General features: G+C 40.0%; 1 protein-coding gene across 1 annotated transcript; it reads right to left on the bottom strand.

The window, feature by feature from the left end:
• Nucleotides 1-11,822: 11,822 nt before the first annotated feature.
• Nucleotides 11,823-12,684, bottom strand: LOC101082768 (keratin-associated protein 13-2-like). Its single transcript, XM_003991509.6, has one exon. The coding sequence runs from the start codon at nt 12,664-12,666 to the stop codon at nt 12,106-12,108; it is 561 nt and encodes a 186-aa protein (XP_003991558.3). The 5' UTR covers nt 12,667-12,684; the 3' UTR covers nt 11,823-12,105.
• Nucleotides 12,685-16,995: the final 4,311 nt, after the last annotated feature.

The following is a 16,995-nucleotide window of genomic DNA, read 5'->3' as shown; positions in this document are numbered from 1 at the left end:
TTTTTAATGTTTATCTATTTTTGAGAGAGAGAGCATGAGTGGGGGAGGGGCAGAGAAAGAGGGACAGAGGATCCAAAGCGGGCTCCTCGCTCACAGCAGTGAATTGGATGTGGGGCTCTAACTCAGGAACTGTGAGATCCTGACCTGAGCAGAAGTCGGATGCTTAACCAACCAAGGCGCCCCAAAATTTATTTTATATTTCTCTTAGTATCTGGCAGTTTCCCCATTTTGACTATTCTTTGTGTAATGATAACAGAACATGTATCTCTGAGAGAAACTAAATAGTTGGTGGTCAGTCAATTCTTGAAGTGAGGGGTTGCAGCTAATGAGTATAATAGAAAGAAACAGTACCTATAGAAGTATGGAGAGGCAAAAGCCAGTCCTATGGGCTAGTCTGTATTCAGTGGTAGAAAAGTAGTTTTCACAGACGATGCTGGGATGACAGTTCAGGTTTTGGGAATTGCAAGATCTACAATTTAAAGAATGGAAGGCTTTGAATTCATAGGGTTTGGAAAAAGGATAGTTCCTAGCTGCTGGTGGGCTTCTACAAACTCTGTCTCGAGTCACTACAGAGAGACCTATCTAGGCAGAGATCGGGAGAACAGAGTTCAGTGGGTTGACGCTGTAGCTGGGGTAAGTGAGGCCACAAGATAAGACTTAGGTAGACCGGGAATTCTGTAAAAGGACGAGAAGTTTCCAACCCAGCAGTTGTAACCTATTATCACTTTATCTAAGTCATTTGTTATCATGTCAGGGAGTATCTGAATATTCCCTGCTGGCTTAGATGGCTTATGTGCTCACCCTGTGGGTGAGACGTTCTTGACAGCCGACTTCAATATCCTTCTCCAATTTACATAAGAGTATCTCCTTAGTGTGTTGTCTAACTTAAAACAACTAGATCAACACTCTTATAAATATGCTTCCTTGTATTTTGTAGGTAAAAGCCAGCTTACAGTTTTGCCTTGGATTTCAGGTGATTGCTGTGTACTCAGAACAATGGGTCACCATTGCTGGTGTAATTTGTGACTCAGAAGGTCATTTACAGGATGCCGAGATACAGTCCTTCTCTTTCCTCCCTGCTTATGGTATTGTATTTTGTTGTGGTTCTTTTCTCAATCATTCCTCATGGGGTGTGCCATATAAAAAAGCATGTACCTATGTTCAGCAGCAACTAATATGTGTGACAGAAATGGTTCATAAAAGACAACGATCATTCCATGATCATGATACTCCATGAGAATCAAATGAGTTTTGTGGAAAAATAATTCTTCTTGGCTCTCTTTACCAGCTGGATGAATATGGAATGTCTCATGTAAGTGGACTTAAATTATATTAGCTAAGAAATTGGAAATTTCAGCCCCAATTCTTTTAAAAAGTAATCTCCCATCAAACGTATAGCATGTAAATTTTTAATGGCCCCTTAGGGGCTGTGTTTAGAAGCAGTAAAGCAAATACCAAATTATTTTCTTCAAGCACATTGAAAATTGCGGAACAAATAAAAATTTCCAAAGCAATGTTACAGATATCACATTTCCATGTTATGTGAGGGCAGGTGTTACATCTAAAAAGCCCCGATTAACCTTGATAGAGGAATGTGGTGGCTTGAAGGCCAGACAAGCTCTGGAGTGAAGACCAGGACTGAAAGCACTGCCCAGTGGGATCACAGTATAAAAGAAATATTAAAAAAAAAAAGTCGTTGAGGTGCCTGGGTGGCTCAGTCGGTTAAGGATCCGACTTCTGCTCAGATCATGATCTCCCAGTTTGTGGATTTGAGCCCCATGTTGGGCTCTGTGCTGACAGCTCAGAGTCTGGAGCCTGCTTCAGGTTCTGTGTCTCCCTTTCTCTCTGCCCCTCCCCCACTTGCCATCTCCCTCTCTTGCTCAAACATAGACAAAAAAATTAAAAAGATTAAAAAAAAAAAAAAGGAGTGCCTGGGTGTCTCCATTGGTTAAGCGTCCGACTTCGGCCCAGGTCATGATCTCATGATTCGTGAGTTTGAGCCCCGTGTCAGGCTCTGTACTGACAGCCTAGAGCCTGCTTCGGATTCTATGTCTCCTTCTCTCTCTGCCCTTCCCTGTTCACACTGCATCTCTCTCAAAAAATAAATAAATATTAAAAAAATTTAAAAAGATGAATAGAAAAAGCATTATAAGGAAATTCTGAATTAGGTTGACCCAAGATAAAATGTGTGTGTGTGTATACTATAAAAGTATTGGCTTAAACTATGTCAAAATATATTTCTGATGTTTGGTAGGGAATAGAGCACACTATTATGTACTTTAGTGGATATTTAAAATGCTTAGGAATTGAGAGTATAAATGTTTGGTTTTAGGCCATATAAAATAATGTGATGTTTATGACTCATGCAACCAGAGAGTTAGGTCAAGGGACCCACGTGCATTTATTTTTTGGACATAAGTTCTATACATTTATAATCTAATAATAGTTAACATTTATAGAGTGCTTTCTATATTCAAGGAACTCTTTTCGTGGCTTTGGATATCTTATCATCCGTTCCTCATCATAAACCTGTGATATAAATGCTATCATTATCTCTCTTTTACACTAAAGGAAATTGAATTTTTGAGAGGTCCTACAGTATGTACAAGACAAATAGCTAATAAGTGTGTGAGTCGTGGATTCAAATACACATGGTGTTTCCTTAGGAGTCACATGCTTGGATAGCTTAAATGGGTTCCCTTGCACAGCTGACAGACTAATGCACAAGTTTAAAAAATAAAGTGTGGTTATCTAAATGCTCAAATATTCTAAGAAATGATTCTGAAGCACAAAAACTCAGAAGATCTTCTAGGTGGAAAAATGAAACTAGGCATCCCGACTGTGGTATTCTGATGATCAAGTGATCCCATTGATTGGAGGGTGGCGTGGGAGCCCAGGCACAGTTTGGGATGTTGGTTGGTTAACAGACAGGAGAGCCCCGACTCTGTACCTACTGCTACAAGGAGCTATCCTAATTCCATTGCGTTTGGGGAAGAAGGAGTTTCTGGTAATAATCAAGTCATGACTTACAAACAAGTCTCATCATTCAGGAGTCAAAGGCCTATTAACCGACCGGAGCTTTGGGGATAGCATCCGGTTCACGTGGATTCAGCAGCTTGAAGGCACTGCACCTTCATTCTCTATCCATACTGGCAAAACTTCAAAGTTCAACAGGCAAAGATAAGATGTCTGTTGCTCATTCACTTTGAGTTCCAAGACTATTAGTAATTTTGTTTTTGTTTGGCAGTCCCAACAAAATCATTAATAGAGTAATGACTAAAACTATTGTCCCCAAGAATGGGATCTGGTGGGCTTGTGGGTGCCAGGTGGCTCTTTGTTCCAATACTCATGTTTTGTTTGTTTGTTTTTAACTTTTCGGTGGCTGTCATCACACGCTGCAACAAGTTATAGAGGTTTATCCAAAGTAGTACGTCAGCAAGTAAGGGCTCTTTTAAGGAAGGTTTGCATATTTTTGCCTGAAGAATGAAACAGCGAATGAAGATTTAAGCAAGGAGATATATTAAATGAGTTACAACTAAACCTTAGAACACAAAATTGGTATTTCTCCATTGTTGAAAAAAGCAACCATTATTTTGCCTCTGCCTGCAAAAGTGATGCTCTTTGCATATATTTTGGTATCTCAGTGATGAAGACCAAAGTCTATTCTATGCTTTCCCTACTTGCTAATAGACAATTGACATGTGGATGTTAATTGCCATGTAAATGATAAGCACATCGTATATCAAGGGGGATGTGCTCAGAACAAACATGCCTGAAGCACAGTGCCTTCAATAAATTGAAAATCTAACCTTCTACTCTATATTCCATAATTCTCATATATTTTCCTCATAATAGCCCTGTGAGTTAACTAATATTATTTTCATCTTTTGTATAAAAAAAGTGTATAGTGATACGCTAAGTCATGTGTTAAAAATTATTTTAATAGGGGCGCCTGGGTGACTCAGTCGGTTAAGTGTCTGACTTCGGCTCAGGTCGTGATCTCACGGTCCGTGAGTTTGAGCCCCACATCAGGCTCTGTGCTGACAGCTCGGAGCCTGGAGCCTGCTTGGGATTCTGTGTCTCCCTCTCTCTCTGCCCCTTCTCCACTCACGCTCTGTGTCTCTCTTTCCCTCTCGCTCAAAAATAAACATTAAAAGAAATTGGGGAACCTGGGTGGCTCAGTCAGTTAAGAGCCCAACTTCAGCTCAGGTCACGATCTCGCAGTTCACTGGTTCGAGCCCCGCGTCAGGCTCTGTGTTGACAGCTCAGAGCCTGGAGTCGGCTTTGGATTCTGTTTCTCCTTCTTTCTGTCCCTCCCCACTCTCACTCTGTCTCTCTCTGTCTCTCAAAAATAAACATTAATTTTTTTTAATTAAAACAATTATTTTAATAAAAACTTTATACAGCCAAAAACCTAAGACTGGGTCTCTCTGTCTCCAGATTTCATTCCCCACTCTTACCTTCTACATTGTTAAGCCACACTATCAATCTACAAATGTAGAAGACCAATGCATGATGCAGATGAGGTAAAGCTTTCTTACTAAGCTTTTTTAGCACCTAAAATCCCTCAGAAGATAGGATTAAAACGGAGAAGATAGGAGACAGTCCCAGGCAAAGCGTTAACGCACGTACAAGAGGTATGGAGCAGGAAAGTAAAAAGTAAGCCATTTGAAAATTCACAACCATATTCTTTTCCCGTCGAGAATCTGAAAATGAAAAACTGAATAGAGTTCCATCTCATGACTTCAGGAAATGCAGGCTTGCTGTACAAAGCATTCCCCTTCATGTGTTGACAATCGATTAGGAGAACATTTCCACATCATTCTCTCAGAATGAAGTTTGCGGCTCCCGAGGATGTGCTAAATGTGGTTTGACTGTTTGTTTTTCCTGCTTTACCTAGCGCAATAATAGACCGTGAGAAATCACCCTCAAATTGTTGAAGCTAAAGCATTTTTCCAATTTGGCTTATAAGCTGGAGAAAATGAACAGTCACTGACACCTCTTCACCTTGCACAATCCATAGGACACAGAAAGTGAAGTCCTCTGGAATCAATTTTATAGTCAAGACATTAACCTCTGTGGTCATTTGCCCGGCAGGAAGAGTAAGCTGTTAAAAACACAGAATCAGCCACTATTCACTCTTTTTATGATTATGAGTGTGATAACAGCTTCCCTTTCAATTACATGACGGGGATTATTTTGCTGGTAAAGTATCAAAAAGAGAGTGCACATCAAAGACAAATTTAGATGCTAACCATTTGCAAAAATTCCCTGAAATAAGGACAATGCCTCATTGTCCAAGGGATAGAATTTGACCAAGACTGATTTTGACTAAAAATTACAATATTATCTGGCCCAAAGGACTTGGGAAAAAAACTCACGTAGGGTCTCTGAAACTCCACCATGGTGAGGGTGGGGGGACTATAATCTTCTTTCCTTTGGGAATTTGCAATATACTTCAGTATAGTTTAAAACTTAGAAAGAGGAAGAAAGCAAACTTGTTGAATTTGGTTAGTCCAATATTTATCACATAAATGTACATTTGTTTCTAATCTGTTACGTGTCCCTTAAGACCGATGGTCCAAGTGATAAACATTGGGAAGTGGGGCTTTAGTCATTTGGAGTAGAAGAATTTTACTGACTCCATCAAGAAGCAAAAAGGAGATTGATGGGAAATCTTACAATTTCTGAGATAGACACCTGGTGAACATAGAAGAAAAGGAAAACTTTGGGCAATTTGTAATCCTTTGACTTTTACTCACCACCTCCATATCCACCCTTGGCAGACTAAGAGCTTTCTTATATCAGTGATGACTGTGTCTTGTCACTTTAACTCACAGACATTAGCGTGCCCATATGAATCTTCCAGAAACACCTGTTATAAACCATATATCACATTTAACCAATTGATAGTCTACTTAGATTGTCAACATATGGTTAACTTTCCTTTAACTGTTTCTTTTTTTCAAATAATTATAGACCCACAGCAAGTTGCAAAACTTGACCATAGAATCCCTTGAACTTCACCCAGTTTCCTTCAATAGTGACATCTTAACTAACTGTACCACAATGTCAAAACCAGGAAATTGACATTAGTGCAAAACTGTCAGTCAGACTACGGCCTTATTCAGTTTTACCAATTTAAACATATATGCATTTGTTGTGCGTATGTGTGTGTGTTTGTATAGCTGTGTTTTATCCCATGATAGATTTTATCCCATGACAGATACATGTAACCACTGTTACAATCAAGGTGGGAGCTGTTGGTTAACTTTTTCATGTTAGAAAAACTAAAAAGGGTAATGAATCTGAAAAATGGACCACCTGTTGCGGCTATTACATTTACATAATGTTATTTAGTTTAATTAAATCTGAGATTTTAAAAGAGTGAATCTTGTTTTTCCTAAACAGTGATATCAAGCAGTGGTGTAGCAACTGAACTGAGGTGAGGGGCAGGGCAGGGCAGGGCAGGAAGAAAATGTAAAGTCAAAATATCACATCCCTGTGTCCCTTTTCCACACATCACTATAGCAGACAAAGTGCCATCAGAAAAGCATAAGTTGAAAGGTAGGTCTTTCCATGCCACAGTGTATATAATTTCCCTCTCTTCTTATTTTCTATATTAAAGAAAAAATATTGTTCACATGGATTGCATGTTTTAATATGTTTTACAATTCACATTTCTGATTTCACATACTGTTGTCAGAAATCATGAAAGACTTTGAATTAGGGGACATGGGAATGAAGTGCTGTGTGGCTTGTCTCACTCAGCTTTCAGGATATCTCCACTTTATATTGCTTTTCATCTGTTTTGTTGCAGAAAATTGATAATAATACAAATGATTCTCATCTGTAGAAATTGAAATGATTTCCATCCAGTGCCATTGACTTCTCCTCTGTAGAGTGACCACTTTGTAGCTGTCTCTGTAAATTCATTTCAGCATTTCCGACAGCCTTCATAATTGTGTTCTTTGAATTCTCCTTTGAACCAGTTGTAACTTTTTATTCACTCATTTATTAATGAGTGAACTAAGATGTTTCAGTTGTGTTTGCTTTTTACTTACACGAGAATCATGATTTTACTATTTGAGAAGTTCTCTCTTAATGCTAATATGTTGTATATCGTGTCACATTTTATATATTTGCCTTCCATTCCTCCCTTTCCAGGCCACAAAGAAGAATTTAAACTGCGGTAGGGGCATTAACAGGCTCACCCCCCACATGATACTATTACCATATTACATGGATTGTTTTTTTAATGCTGAAAGAAATCTTAGAGATCACGGATCATCAAGGACCATCCCATTTTACATACATGGAAGACAAAACCCAGAGAAGTGAAGTGATGTATGTAAGATCAAAATCTAGTTAACAAGGGAACCAGGAATAGAACCTGAGTCCCAACACATGTTTTATTTGCTCTCCTTCCCTATACATGGTACCATACAAGGGAAATAACATTAAAAGATTTCAAAAGCCCGGTCTACCTATAGTAATCCTACATATAGCAACATTTTTCTAAGCTAAAAATTTGGTGTATATTTCACAAAAAGATCAATATCTTTTCAAAACCCAGAGCACCGAAAAGATACACCAGAACATACACACTAACAAAAAATAATAGAGTGTCCAGTTTGGGTTCCATTGAGTTAAATATCCACAATCTCATTTCTCCTTATTATGTTATGTGTGCTTATGAGGATCTACATTGTTGCACAGGATGAGGCTTGAAATGGAACATTATTAAAAGTTAATAATTTTTAGTGGATTAATCAGCTGGAAGGAGTGATGGACAGAGGCTATTTTTCTCTAGGTTGCTTGTCCAATTACAGGGGGTATCTTAGAACAAGTACAGTTTATCCAGGGAAAGACCACAGTTCAATAAGGGAATACTCATTATTTGACAATAATAATGATTGTGTACAGAGTGCTCAACATCACTAGAAGCTTGTGTAGTCTGCACACACAAAAAATGCGATCATGCAGCAGTTTGATGAGTCATTTACACACAGACTGGCCGGCAAAATACACAGTTTACAGAAGCAGGTAGGTTTGGTGGCAGAAACAGGGTCCACCACCCAGAAGTGGCAACTATTATGTCCCTAGACCCAAGACTCCGTGTCAGCAGCATGGTGGGGCCCGCAGGAAGCAACAATTCTTGCCTGGCGTGCATATGATAGTCAATACACATCCTAGTTACAAAATAGAGGTAAATGCAGTCCAGAACTGGGGCTTGGGGAGAGTGGGTGGAAGCCTGGGGTGCAGCATTTAAGGAGGCAATCCCTTGCACAAGCCTGACAGTGAGTGGCCTCTTAAGAATGAGACGCTGCAGTAAAGCAAATCAATGGAATGAGGATAGACACAGCAGAACACTGGGAAGTCAGAAAACCCCTAAAGGGACAGTATGGGGAACTCCTGGAGGAACAGTAGGTAAGGCATTGTGAGAGGTATGATTTCCTGTTGAATAGCTGCCTAAAATATTTGGAACTTGAGAAGCAACTCATGTTCCCTTAATTGGGAGTTCAGTGCCTTCTCAAGTTGTAGTGTGCATCCCTGAAGTCTACCCTGTGTGTGTTAGCATTTTATTAGACTGTTAATTGCAACTGAATGAGTCCCCAGTCACATAAATAAGCACATTAATTTTGCTTCCCAAGAATGAGCCCACAGGACCACTCCTGCATATCAAATGTGAAGGTTGTTTTTTATCATTGACATCTTGTCATGCCAGACACAAGGCTCAGGCTTTGTCAAGCATGGGTGTCGCTTCTGTCTCGATTTCTGGACCCCTAGGGCTGCACCATCTCACTTTTAATTATTATGTAATCTCTTAGCTCTTGCAGTCCACATATTATAGTTCAATGAAAAGAACTCGCACTCTTCCTCCTAAAACCCCACACAATATTCTTCCAAGTGATTGTGCCATTGCTTAGCATTTACCTCTTTCTGAGGTTCCTCTGGTACCCACTTACACCCACCCTTCATACCGAGATCATGGGAGGAAGTTTGTCTCTTTCACTACACGTGAACTAGCCCTTTACAGGCAAAAGTCCTTGTCTTTTCTAAGCCCCCAGCATTCTTCACAAAAGAATGTCATGCAAAGTTGTAGTTCCAGATATATTTAGTGAGCTGACTTCACAGCAAGGAGCCGATGTCATGTTGTAAGGGCATTAGAAGTGGGGTAGTTATGAGTGAGCAGACTGAGGTTGAAAGGCCAGTGCCCCTCTTCACTCTTAGCTTCTTCTTAGGCAATGATAAAGTCCAGCTTTCCATTACACTCTGTCACCATCATCCAACAGTCATCGACCGGTGTTACCTGGTGCCCAGACTTGTAGGACATCAGAGGGTGGATGTGGAAAAGAGCAGAGTGCACATAAGAGGTAAACATTATGGAGAGAGACGGGAGGGACAGAGACAGCAAGAGAGGGAGGAGGAGGAGGAGGAGGAGGAGGAGGAGGAGGAGGAGGAGGAAAAAGAGAGGGAGAGGCAGAAGGAGGAGAAGGAGGAGAAAAGAAGGAGAGAAGGAGATCAGAGAGGTGAGGGAAGAAAAATAGGAAGATGGAAATCAGCAGCGATGAGAGGCCGAGAAAAGTACCATGCAGAGAATGAAGGGAGCAAAAGGCATTCTTTTTGCCTGATCCCTGAAATCTGCATCTTCAACATTTATTTATTTTTGGGACAGAGAGAGACAGAGCATGAACGGGGGAGGGGCAGAGAGAGAGGGAGACACAGACTCGGAAACAGGCTCCAGGCTCCGAGCCATCAGCCCAGAGCCCGACGCGGGGCTCGAACTCACGGACCGCGAGATCGTGACCTGGCTGAAGTCGGACGCTTAACCGACTGCGCCACCCAGGCGCCCCTGAAATCTGCATCTTCATACTATACTTGGAAATGGTTACAGAGTAGCGGTATGCCGATGTATGCATTTCCTCTCCCCTCCCTTGCCTCTCCATTTTAATTTTTAGCATCTCACCTCAAAGATCCCCAGTGGGGAAAAATCTCTAAGAGTGGGGGAAATTGCTTAGAGTGGGGGAAAATCTTGAAGTCATTCCAGTACTAGATGTTCCGTGTCACTGGATGTCCCTTCCTTCCATCTTGGAGTTGTTCTCTGTTTAAAACATTCTCCGTGCTCATCACTCCTTGTGGGGCCTTCCTTGTCTCAAGTTAGAAACTTCTAGTTTCACTAGGCTTGCTGAATGTGTCCCCAGGACTCTCTCATTGGCTAAGCCACTGTGACCCCTTTGAGTTTACTTTCTGAGAAGCTTTCTTTACTCTACCTTCTACTCGTCCCACGTTACTAGCCCCTCCTCACTGCTAATGATGAAATTCAGTCTCACAGAATCTTGTTTTCTTACTGGTAAAAAATTTTTAAGTGTTTATTTACACCAAAGTCAATGAGTAACTCTGCACCTAGATGACACATTTTTATTAATTATAACTCTTTAGAGGTGAGTGACAGAAATCTTCTTTTATTTTAATTATTTTAATTAGTTTCAACCAAAAGAAGACTTTATTGGCTCATATAATCCAAGTACAGGAAGGGCTAATAAAGCTGGCTTAAGGAATGATGGAAACTGGAGTCTCCTGGGTCACTAGGAACTTCTACATCCTTCTTCTCTATTCCTCTATTTTCTGTCTCTTGGGCGGGTTTCTGGGCCCAGAAGACCTGGTTCTGATGCCTCCATGCTTAGCCCATTATTGCCTTGGATATAAGAGAAAAGAAGCTCTCTTTTCTCAGGTTCAGTTAGAAAAAGCTTGGGGAAAAGGGATCAGGGAAGACAAATCAATACACATTCATGGCACATGATTAGAGTAAATGGTAAATCTTTGTTGGTGTCTCTCCCTTTCATGATGAGTTTTCACTTAACATGTCATGAAAAAGTTTGAACTGAATTCTGACACTGCATTTAGCCTCTGAGACAAAAACTTGCTCAAGCTGAAAATAAACACAAAGGGTGTCCTGCCTGGGATCTGCATAGTATCCTACAAAAATGTGTTCTCTTCTCACTACCACTACTGGGCAGTGGATCCCAAGGATACTTATGTGGGTTATAAGGTTCAGAACATTGAAAGGTATCTAACCATACCTCTAATTCAGTGAAGAAGTCACTATAACAAACAAACATGGTGGCTATTCATTTTCTCCTTGTTGAGAAACTGAATAGCTTCAGTGTACCCAGGTCATAATAATTTTGTAAATTTATAATTCACATATATATATTTCTTTATAACGGGCCAAAATATTTCTCCCTATAACTCTTCCCATTGCTCATTTTAAACCTTCAGACTCTGTATATCTTTCTCTCTCTCTCTTACACACACACACACACACACACACACACACAGTATAACCCATATTACCGTATATTTAAAGATAGTCATGATGTCCTTCAACCCCTAACACTTCATATTTTCTCTTTTTCATGTCAACATAGCAGATTTACTCAAATAGTTTATATATTTTATGAATGCTTTTCACCTGGTTGACATCTCTGGACAAACTCTAATTCAATACTGCTTTGAAAATGTAAACTCAAAACCAACTATAATTGGCAGAAGAAGGTGTCTTCACTAAAAACATGATGAGAATATTGGCTTTATATGGGCATACTCTCAAAAATAAAAATCCTTTCCAGCTTTGATGGTGGAAGACATACACACTTATTAGGTCTTAGGCAGTGGAGTGCCCCCCAAATTTCACCATACGCCTGCTGCCTTTTCCTAGGGAAATCCAAAACCATTTCCTAGGTGTTCTGAAGCTCTGGAGCCCCAAAGATAGATCGCAAATCAAATTTTGAAAATCAATAAGGAACAATGAGAACGTATCAGATGCAAGAATGAATGAGTTTATTAGGTCAAACAGAACTGACATCCTGCAAGAAGAATTTATGTAATTCTGAGTCAATCGTTTCAAAATTACACACATGCACTTAATATTTTGGTCATTCATTAATTTCACCATCTGAAAGAACTAGACAGTCAGCCAGTACTCGATGCTGGAGAAAGGGTGAAGAGCGAGGGGTGAGAGGGGTTAGCTAACATTACTGAAACCCTTTGAGAGCAGCTGTAAAAAGAGACTGAAGTATTTTGCTCAAAGTGTCTGGAAGCTCAATAAGTTGATCTACAGAAGGCTGATCTATAGGTTGGCCTGTAACATGATGACTGACAGCTCCTGGAGGAGAGGTAGGTTGGGCGGCAGAAACTGGATCCATAGCTCAGGGAAGGGAAACCACAGACTCCATAACCCAGGGGTTTGAAGCCACTGGATCCACAGCCCAGAGAGTAGCAGCTTCTGGACCCACAGCCCACAGACCCAGAATAAGTCATCTGGAAGGGACCGCAGAACGTGGAGGTCCTCGGGCGGGAGCAGGACGTCTGGCAGGGGCTGGACACCACGCAGGACGTCTGGCAGCTGGTGGGCTCACAGGAGGTCTCCTGACAGCCGCTGTAGAGGGAGGAGCCCAGTTGGCAGGTGCTGGGAGAACAGAGGTCAGTACGGTAGACCAGGTTGCTGGGGGAAGAAGAGCCACAGGAGGAGCTTGGATAGCGCAGGTAGCCCCCAAGGGACTGGGAGGAGACGTTTCCAGAACAGCAGCTGTAGGTCATGTTGGCAGGAGATGGGAGTTCAGCTGAGTGAGCGTCAGAAGATGCTCTGAGTTTCAATGCCATGGTCGGGACTCCATGTTATATATACTCTTAGACCTGGGTGTGTCACCGTCCAGATGTCCCTCCTCCGCGCTTGTCATTTTATGCAAGAAGGCCTCTCTAGGTTATTGCTTAAGTCTCATTTATCACGTCTTCACATAATTGTGCTTCAATCACTCTGATACACTTAGGAAGAAGCTACTCAATTTAATTCCCCAGAAATTCTCTGTGATTTGATCTTTGAAGTTATATGTCATCATATTCCCAAATAGCCTCTGCCTTATGGTCCATGTGGATGGTGAGTCCTTGCCCTACCAAATGGAATTGCATAAGCTTCCTCTTCACTTCCACGAAGTTATCAGGAGAATCAGTGGTTTGTCCTTTGCCTCACAAGCACATTAGAATGGATTTCTCCAAATACTAACTGCATTCAGCAGCACCGACAATCAGTTGAACCTTTTACTCTTTTTTCTATTCGAATTAATCCATGTAATTACTGATATCTATTAATTTAGCTTAATTAAATTGTAGATTCATTGGCAAAGCACTCAGCCTGCCTTTTTCTGTGATATGCCTGGCTTTCTCATGTCTTGTGCTTGTCACTGGAATTAAGGGGTATGGATATTACCCTTGGTGTTCATGCCCATGGATTTCCTTAAAGGGAATACAAGTTTAAAAGCCTTCCTTAGAGGATGTTCTTTAAAGAGGCAGATACAACACTTTGAGTGAGACTTTAAATAGAAGTGTTGGCTGGAACTGGGTTTCTGCATATATTTTCTGATGAGTCGGTCTTGTAGCAAGCATTATTTTCTGTTTTTGCCCAAGTCAACATACAGTTTTGTTGTTGTTGTTTAGCCTTATTTCTTGATGAAAGGACATATCCTGAGTTGCAGTTATTAATTTTCATCTAAAATAATATTTCAGGAATTAACATTTAACATTTTCTGAGGCAACTAACTTGAAATATTAGAGCAACAGGGGTTTTTAGTATCTTTGGTCAACCCACACATTGAAAAATTATGCCTCAAAGAGGTTCAGTAAATTTCTCCTAACTGCTAAGAAAGACAGAAGCTTGAACCACGGTCTCCTTATGCAGAGTCAAGATTCAAATACTCTGCAAATATAAAAGCAAATTTAACTTTAACTTGTCTCAGAAAAGTATCTATTAAGCTTATTTATACTACGATATAAAAGCCTAATAAAAGCCTTATTTACCTCTCCTAAGAATATTTGCATTGAATAGTGTTCAACAGTAGAATTCCATGCATCACTGATCTGTATGCATTTGAAGTATATTTTACTTTCTAGCTCAAGAAAGAGAAAAGAACCTGGATAACCCATACTTAGATTAATGGGGGAAAAAATAAGGAAGAAGAAGAAAAAGGGCTGTTTCTTATCTCGTTTGTGCCCATTCGTCTTCTTTAGAATCTGGCATTTTATTTGGTTTAACTAAGAGGAATGGCATTTACAATTGTCATTGAAAAGAAAGCTCCTTAACTACCTGAAAATTACCTTGCTGAATTCCAAAGCACGCTGCTTCAGAGCACTTAGTTACTTTGTTTTATGATTATCTCTCCCATGCAGAATCCAAAGTGTGGCATGCATCACACGAAGTGCCCTTGTGCAATACTTAAACCATCACTCTGATTCACTGAAGGAAAATAAGTTATGCTTTATGAATGGACACCTATTAAATTTACTAAAGAAGTTTGTACCACCCCCAACACATGGGATGCCTTAAAATGCCAGACTTTAACTCCATTACAATGCATAATCTTTCTTTCTTCCTCTTAATCCTTGATTCTACTTAAAAAAAAAAAAAGACTTTCTAAGACTTTCTAACATTCAGAAGTTCTTGCTTTTCCAGGCCAGATCCCTAGTCCTGGGAATTAACATTGAAATAACTCTGGAATAAGTCAATTCCAATTAACATCTCCCACACCCATTCCTAATTAGGCTAACACTTTTCATTAGTCATTTGTGCACTTTGTACAGATACCAGTGAATAGCTCATAAATGCTAATAAATGTGTCTCTCTGAAAGGAAGAGAAAAACAAAACTAAACTGAAGTGACTATTAAGTTCAGAGGTAGATCCTGGACTAATAAAACACTCCTATAAGCACAGGCAAAGTGTTTAAGGAAAAAAAAGTCGTCTGGATAGGTCAGAAGAAAAATGCTACATTGCAAAACATCTTTTTTGAAATGGAAAAATACCAATACTACATAGAATAACCAAGCATTAGAGGACTCACTGGCCACAAGTAACTTAATGACATGAATTCCTTGAGTAATGATTGTTCTTCCAGGGCACTGCCTGTCATCAGGTTCAGTCTTTAAGATGACGATCTCCTTTCACATCGTTTTCAGATATTTTTCAAAGTAAGCAAATGTTAAAGGCTGTAGTTAAGTATGGGCGGAAAGACCGATTTCTGGGTAAAGGATGAGGAAAATCACTCCGTCTCTCTGCCCTGGCCTCTGTCTCAGGCACCTAGCAAGCTGGCCAAGGTAGCAAGCTGCTACATTGCCAGAGATCACCTGTCTCGTTGGTCGACTCTGCTGGGCGCTGGCACTCCTCTTAGATCACCACAGCCCCTTCCTGCTTCATACTGACCATTTTAAGTCTATACTCTTACTTTATTTTTTAAATTTTTGTTTATTTTTGAGACAGGGAGAAAGAGCGCGAGCAGGGGAGGGACAGAGAGGGGGATCTTTCCAGTGGAAACCCATTCAGTCTGCAGGAATCTTCCAGGAAATTTTCTGCACACATATTAATAAGTGTATGCACTTTGTTGTTTCTTATTATTGTTTTAAGTTCTAAGAACGCAGTCTTATTGCACATATATTTGTAAATACACTTTTTCATTAAAAAATTACCTTTAAAATATATTCATGTTGATATTTATATATTTCTATCTTCACTTCAGTAGCACGTTCAAGTCCCAGGCACTGTTCGAAGGACTTTGTTACAAATATCAGCTCATTGAGTCTTCCTAATAATCCACATGGCACATATTGCCATGGTTCTTATTTTAGAGAGGGTGAGAGTTGAGTTACTCGCCCATGGCCACTCGTGTAGTCGGTAGCAGATACAGGATTTGAACCCAGATACTGGTTCGATCGTCAAGAGTTTGTGCAAACAGCCACTTTATTATAATATAATGAGCTGGTTTCTTTCTGTTGCTACCATATAGAATTCTTCAATATAACACTATCACATGTTACTTATCTATCTCCTTATTATTTTTGATTCCTCATTATCACAAATCATGTGGCAAGGAGCATATTTGCGCCCACGCCCACGTCTAGAGTTCCCATCAGGTATATATGTAGAGGTAGAGTTGCTAGGAATTTTCAGTTCCATTTTCAATTTTAGCGTAGTAATTAGGAGCATGGCCCTGGATTCAGAGGGGCTGGGTTTGAATCCTGACTCCATCATTTGCCAGTGATATGACCAAGACTCATTCAAGTTTATTTTTTTGTTATTACCTTTTATCAATGGTTCTATAGAGTTATTCTGCTTTTCAGATTATTTTCTTAGGAGTTCTTTGTGTAGTCTTTATTTTATGCCTTCATCTTTGGTATGTTGCAAATAGACCCTTCCACTTGATTGTTTCACTGGTTTTTTTTTTTCACTTTTTTTTTTTTAAGGTCAGCTCTATTGAGGTAAAATATACACATAATGAAATTCACCTCTGTTAGGCATACAGCTCAATGAGTTTTGACAGACATAAGCAGTCATGTAACCACCAACACAACAAAAATACAGAAGCTTTCCATTATCACCCAAGGTTTCCTTGTGCCTGTTTGTGTCGATGGCTTCCCACCATGTATCTGAATTTCTGTCCATATAGGCTCTTCTTTTCGGAAATGCGCTCTACATGGAATCGCCCATTACACAGCTTTTTGTGGCTAATTTCCTTTACAGAATACACTGCTTTTGAGTTTCATTCATGTTGTCATATAGTTCAATAGTCCCTTCCTTTTCATCGCTAAGTGGCATTTCACTGTATGTATGCTCTCCATTCACTATCCATAACATTTAGATGATTTCCAATTTGGGGCAATTATGGAGAAAGCTGCCATGAACACTTATATGCAGGTTTCTTCATAGACATGCTTTTTGTTTTCATTTTTTCTAGATAAATTTTTGGGAGTGGGATTGCTGGATGATATGGCAACTACGTGTTTAGCATCACAAAAACACTGCTACACTGTTTTTCCACGGTGGCTGTGGCATTTTGCATTCCCAACAGCAAAGTTCCAGTTGTTCCAAATCCTCAAGAGCACTAGACCTATTATCATGATTTATCATTGCCATTATCCATTATTATTTTGCCTCCTCTAGGAGGCAT

This window comes from Felis catus, chromosome C2 (genome assembly GCF_018350175.1).
Source record: "Felis catus isolate Fca126 chromosome C2, F.catus_Fca126_mat1.0, whole genome shotgun sequence".
In the NCBI taxonomy this organism is placed as follows: Eukaryota; Metazoa; Chordata; class Mammalia; order Carnivora; family Felidae; genus Felis; species Felis catus.
This window is presented reverse-complemented; position numbering and strand designations above follow the sequence as displayed.

What these genes read in the sequence shown, in the direction of transcription:
- LOC101082768 (XM_003991509.6), bottom strand. Translation starts at nt 12,666, where the DNA reads ATGGCATTGAAACTCAGAGCATCTTCTGACGCTCACTCAGCTGAACTC.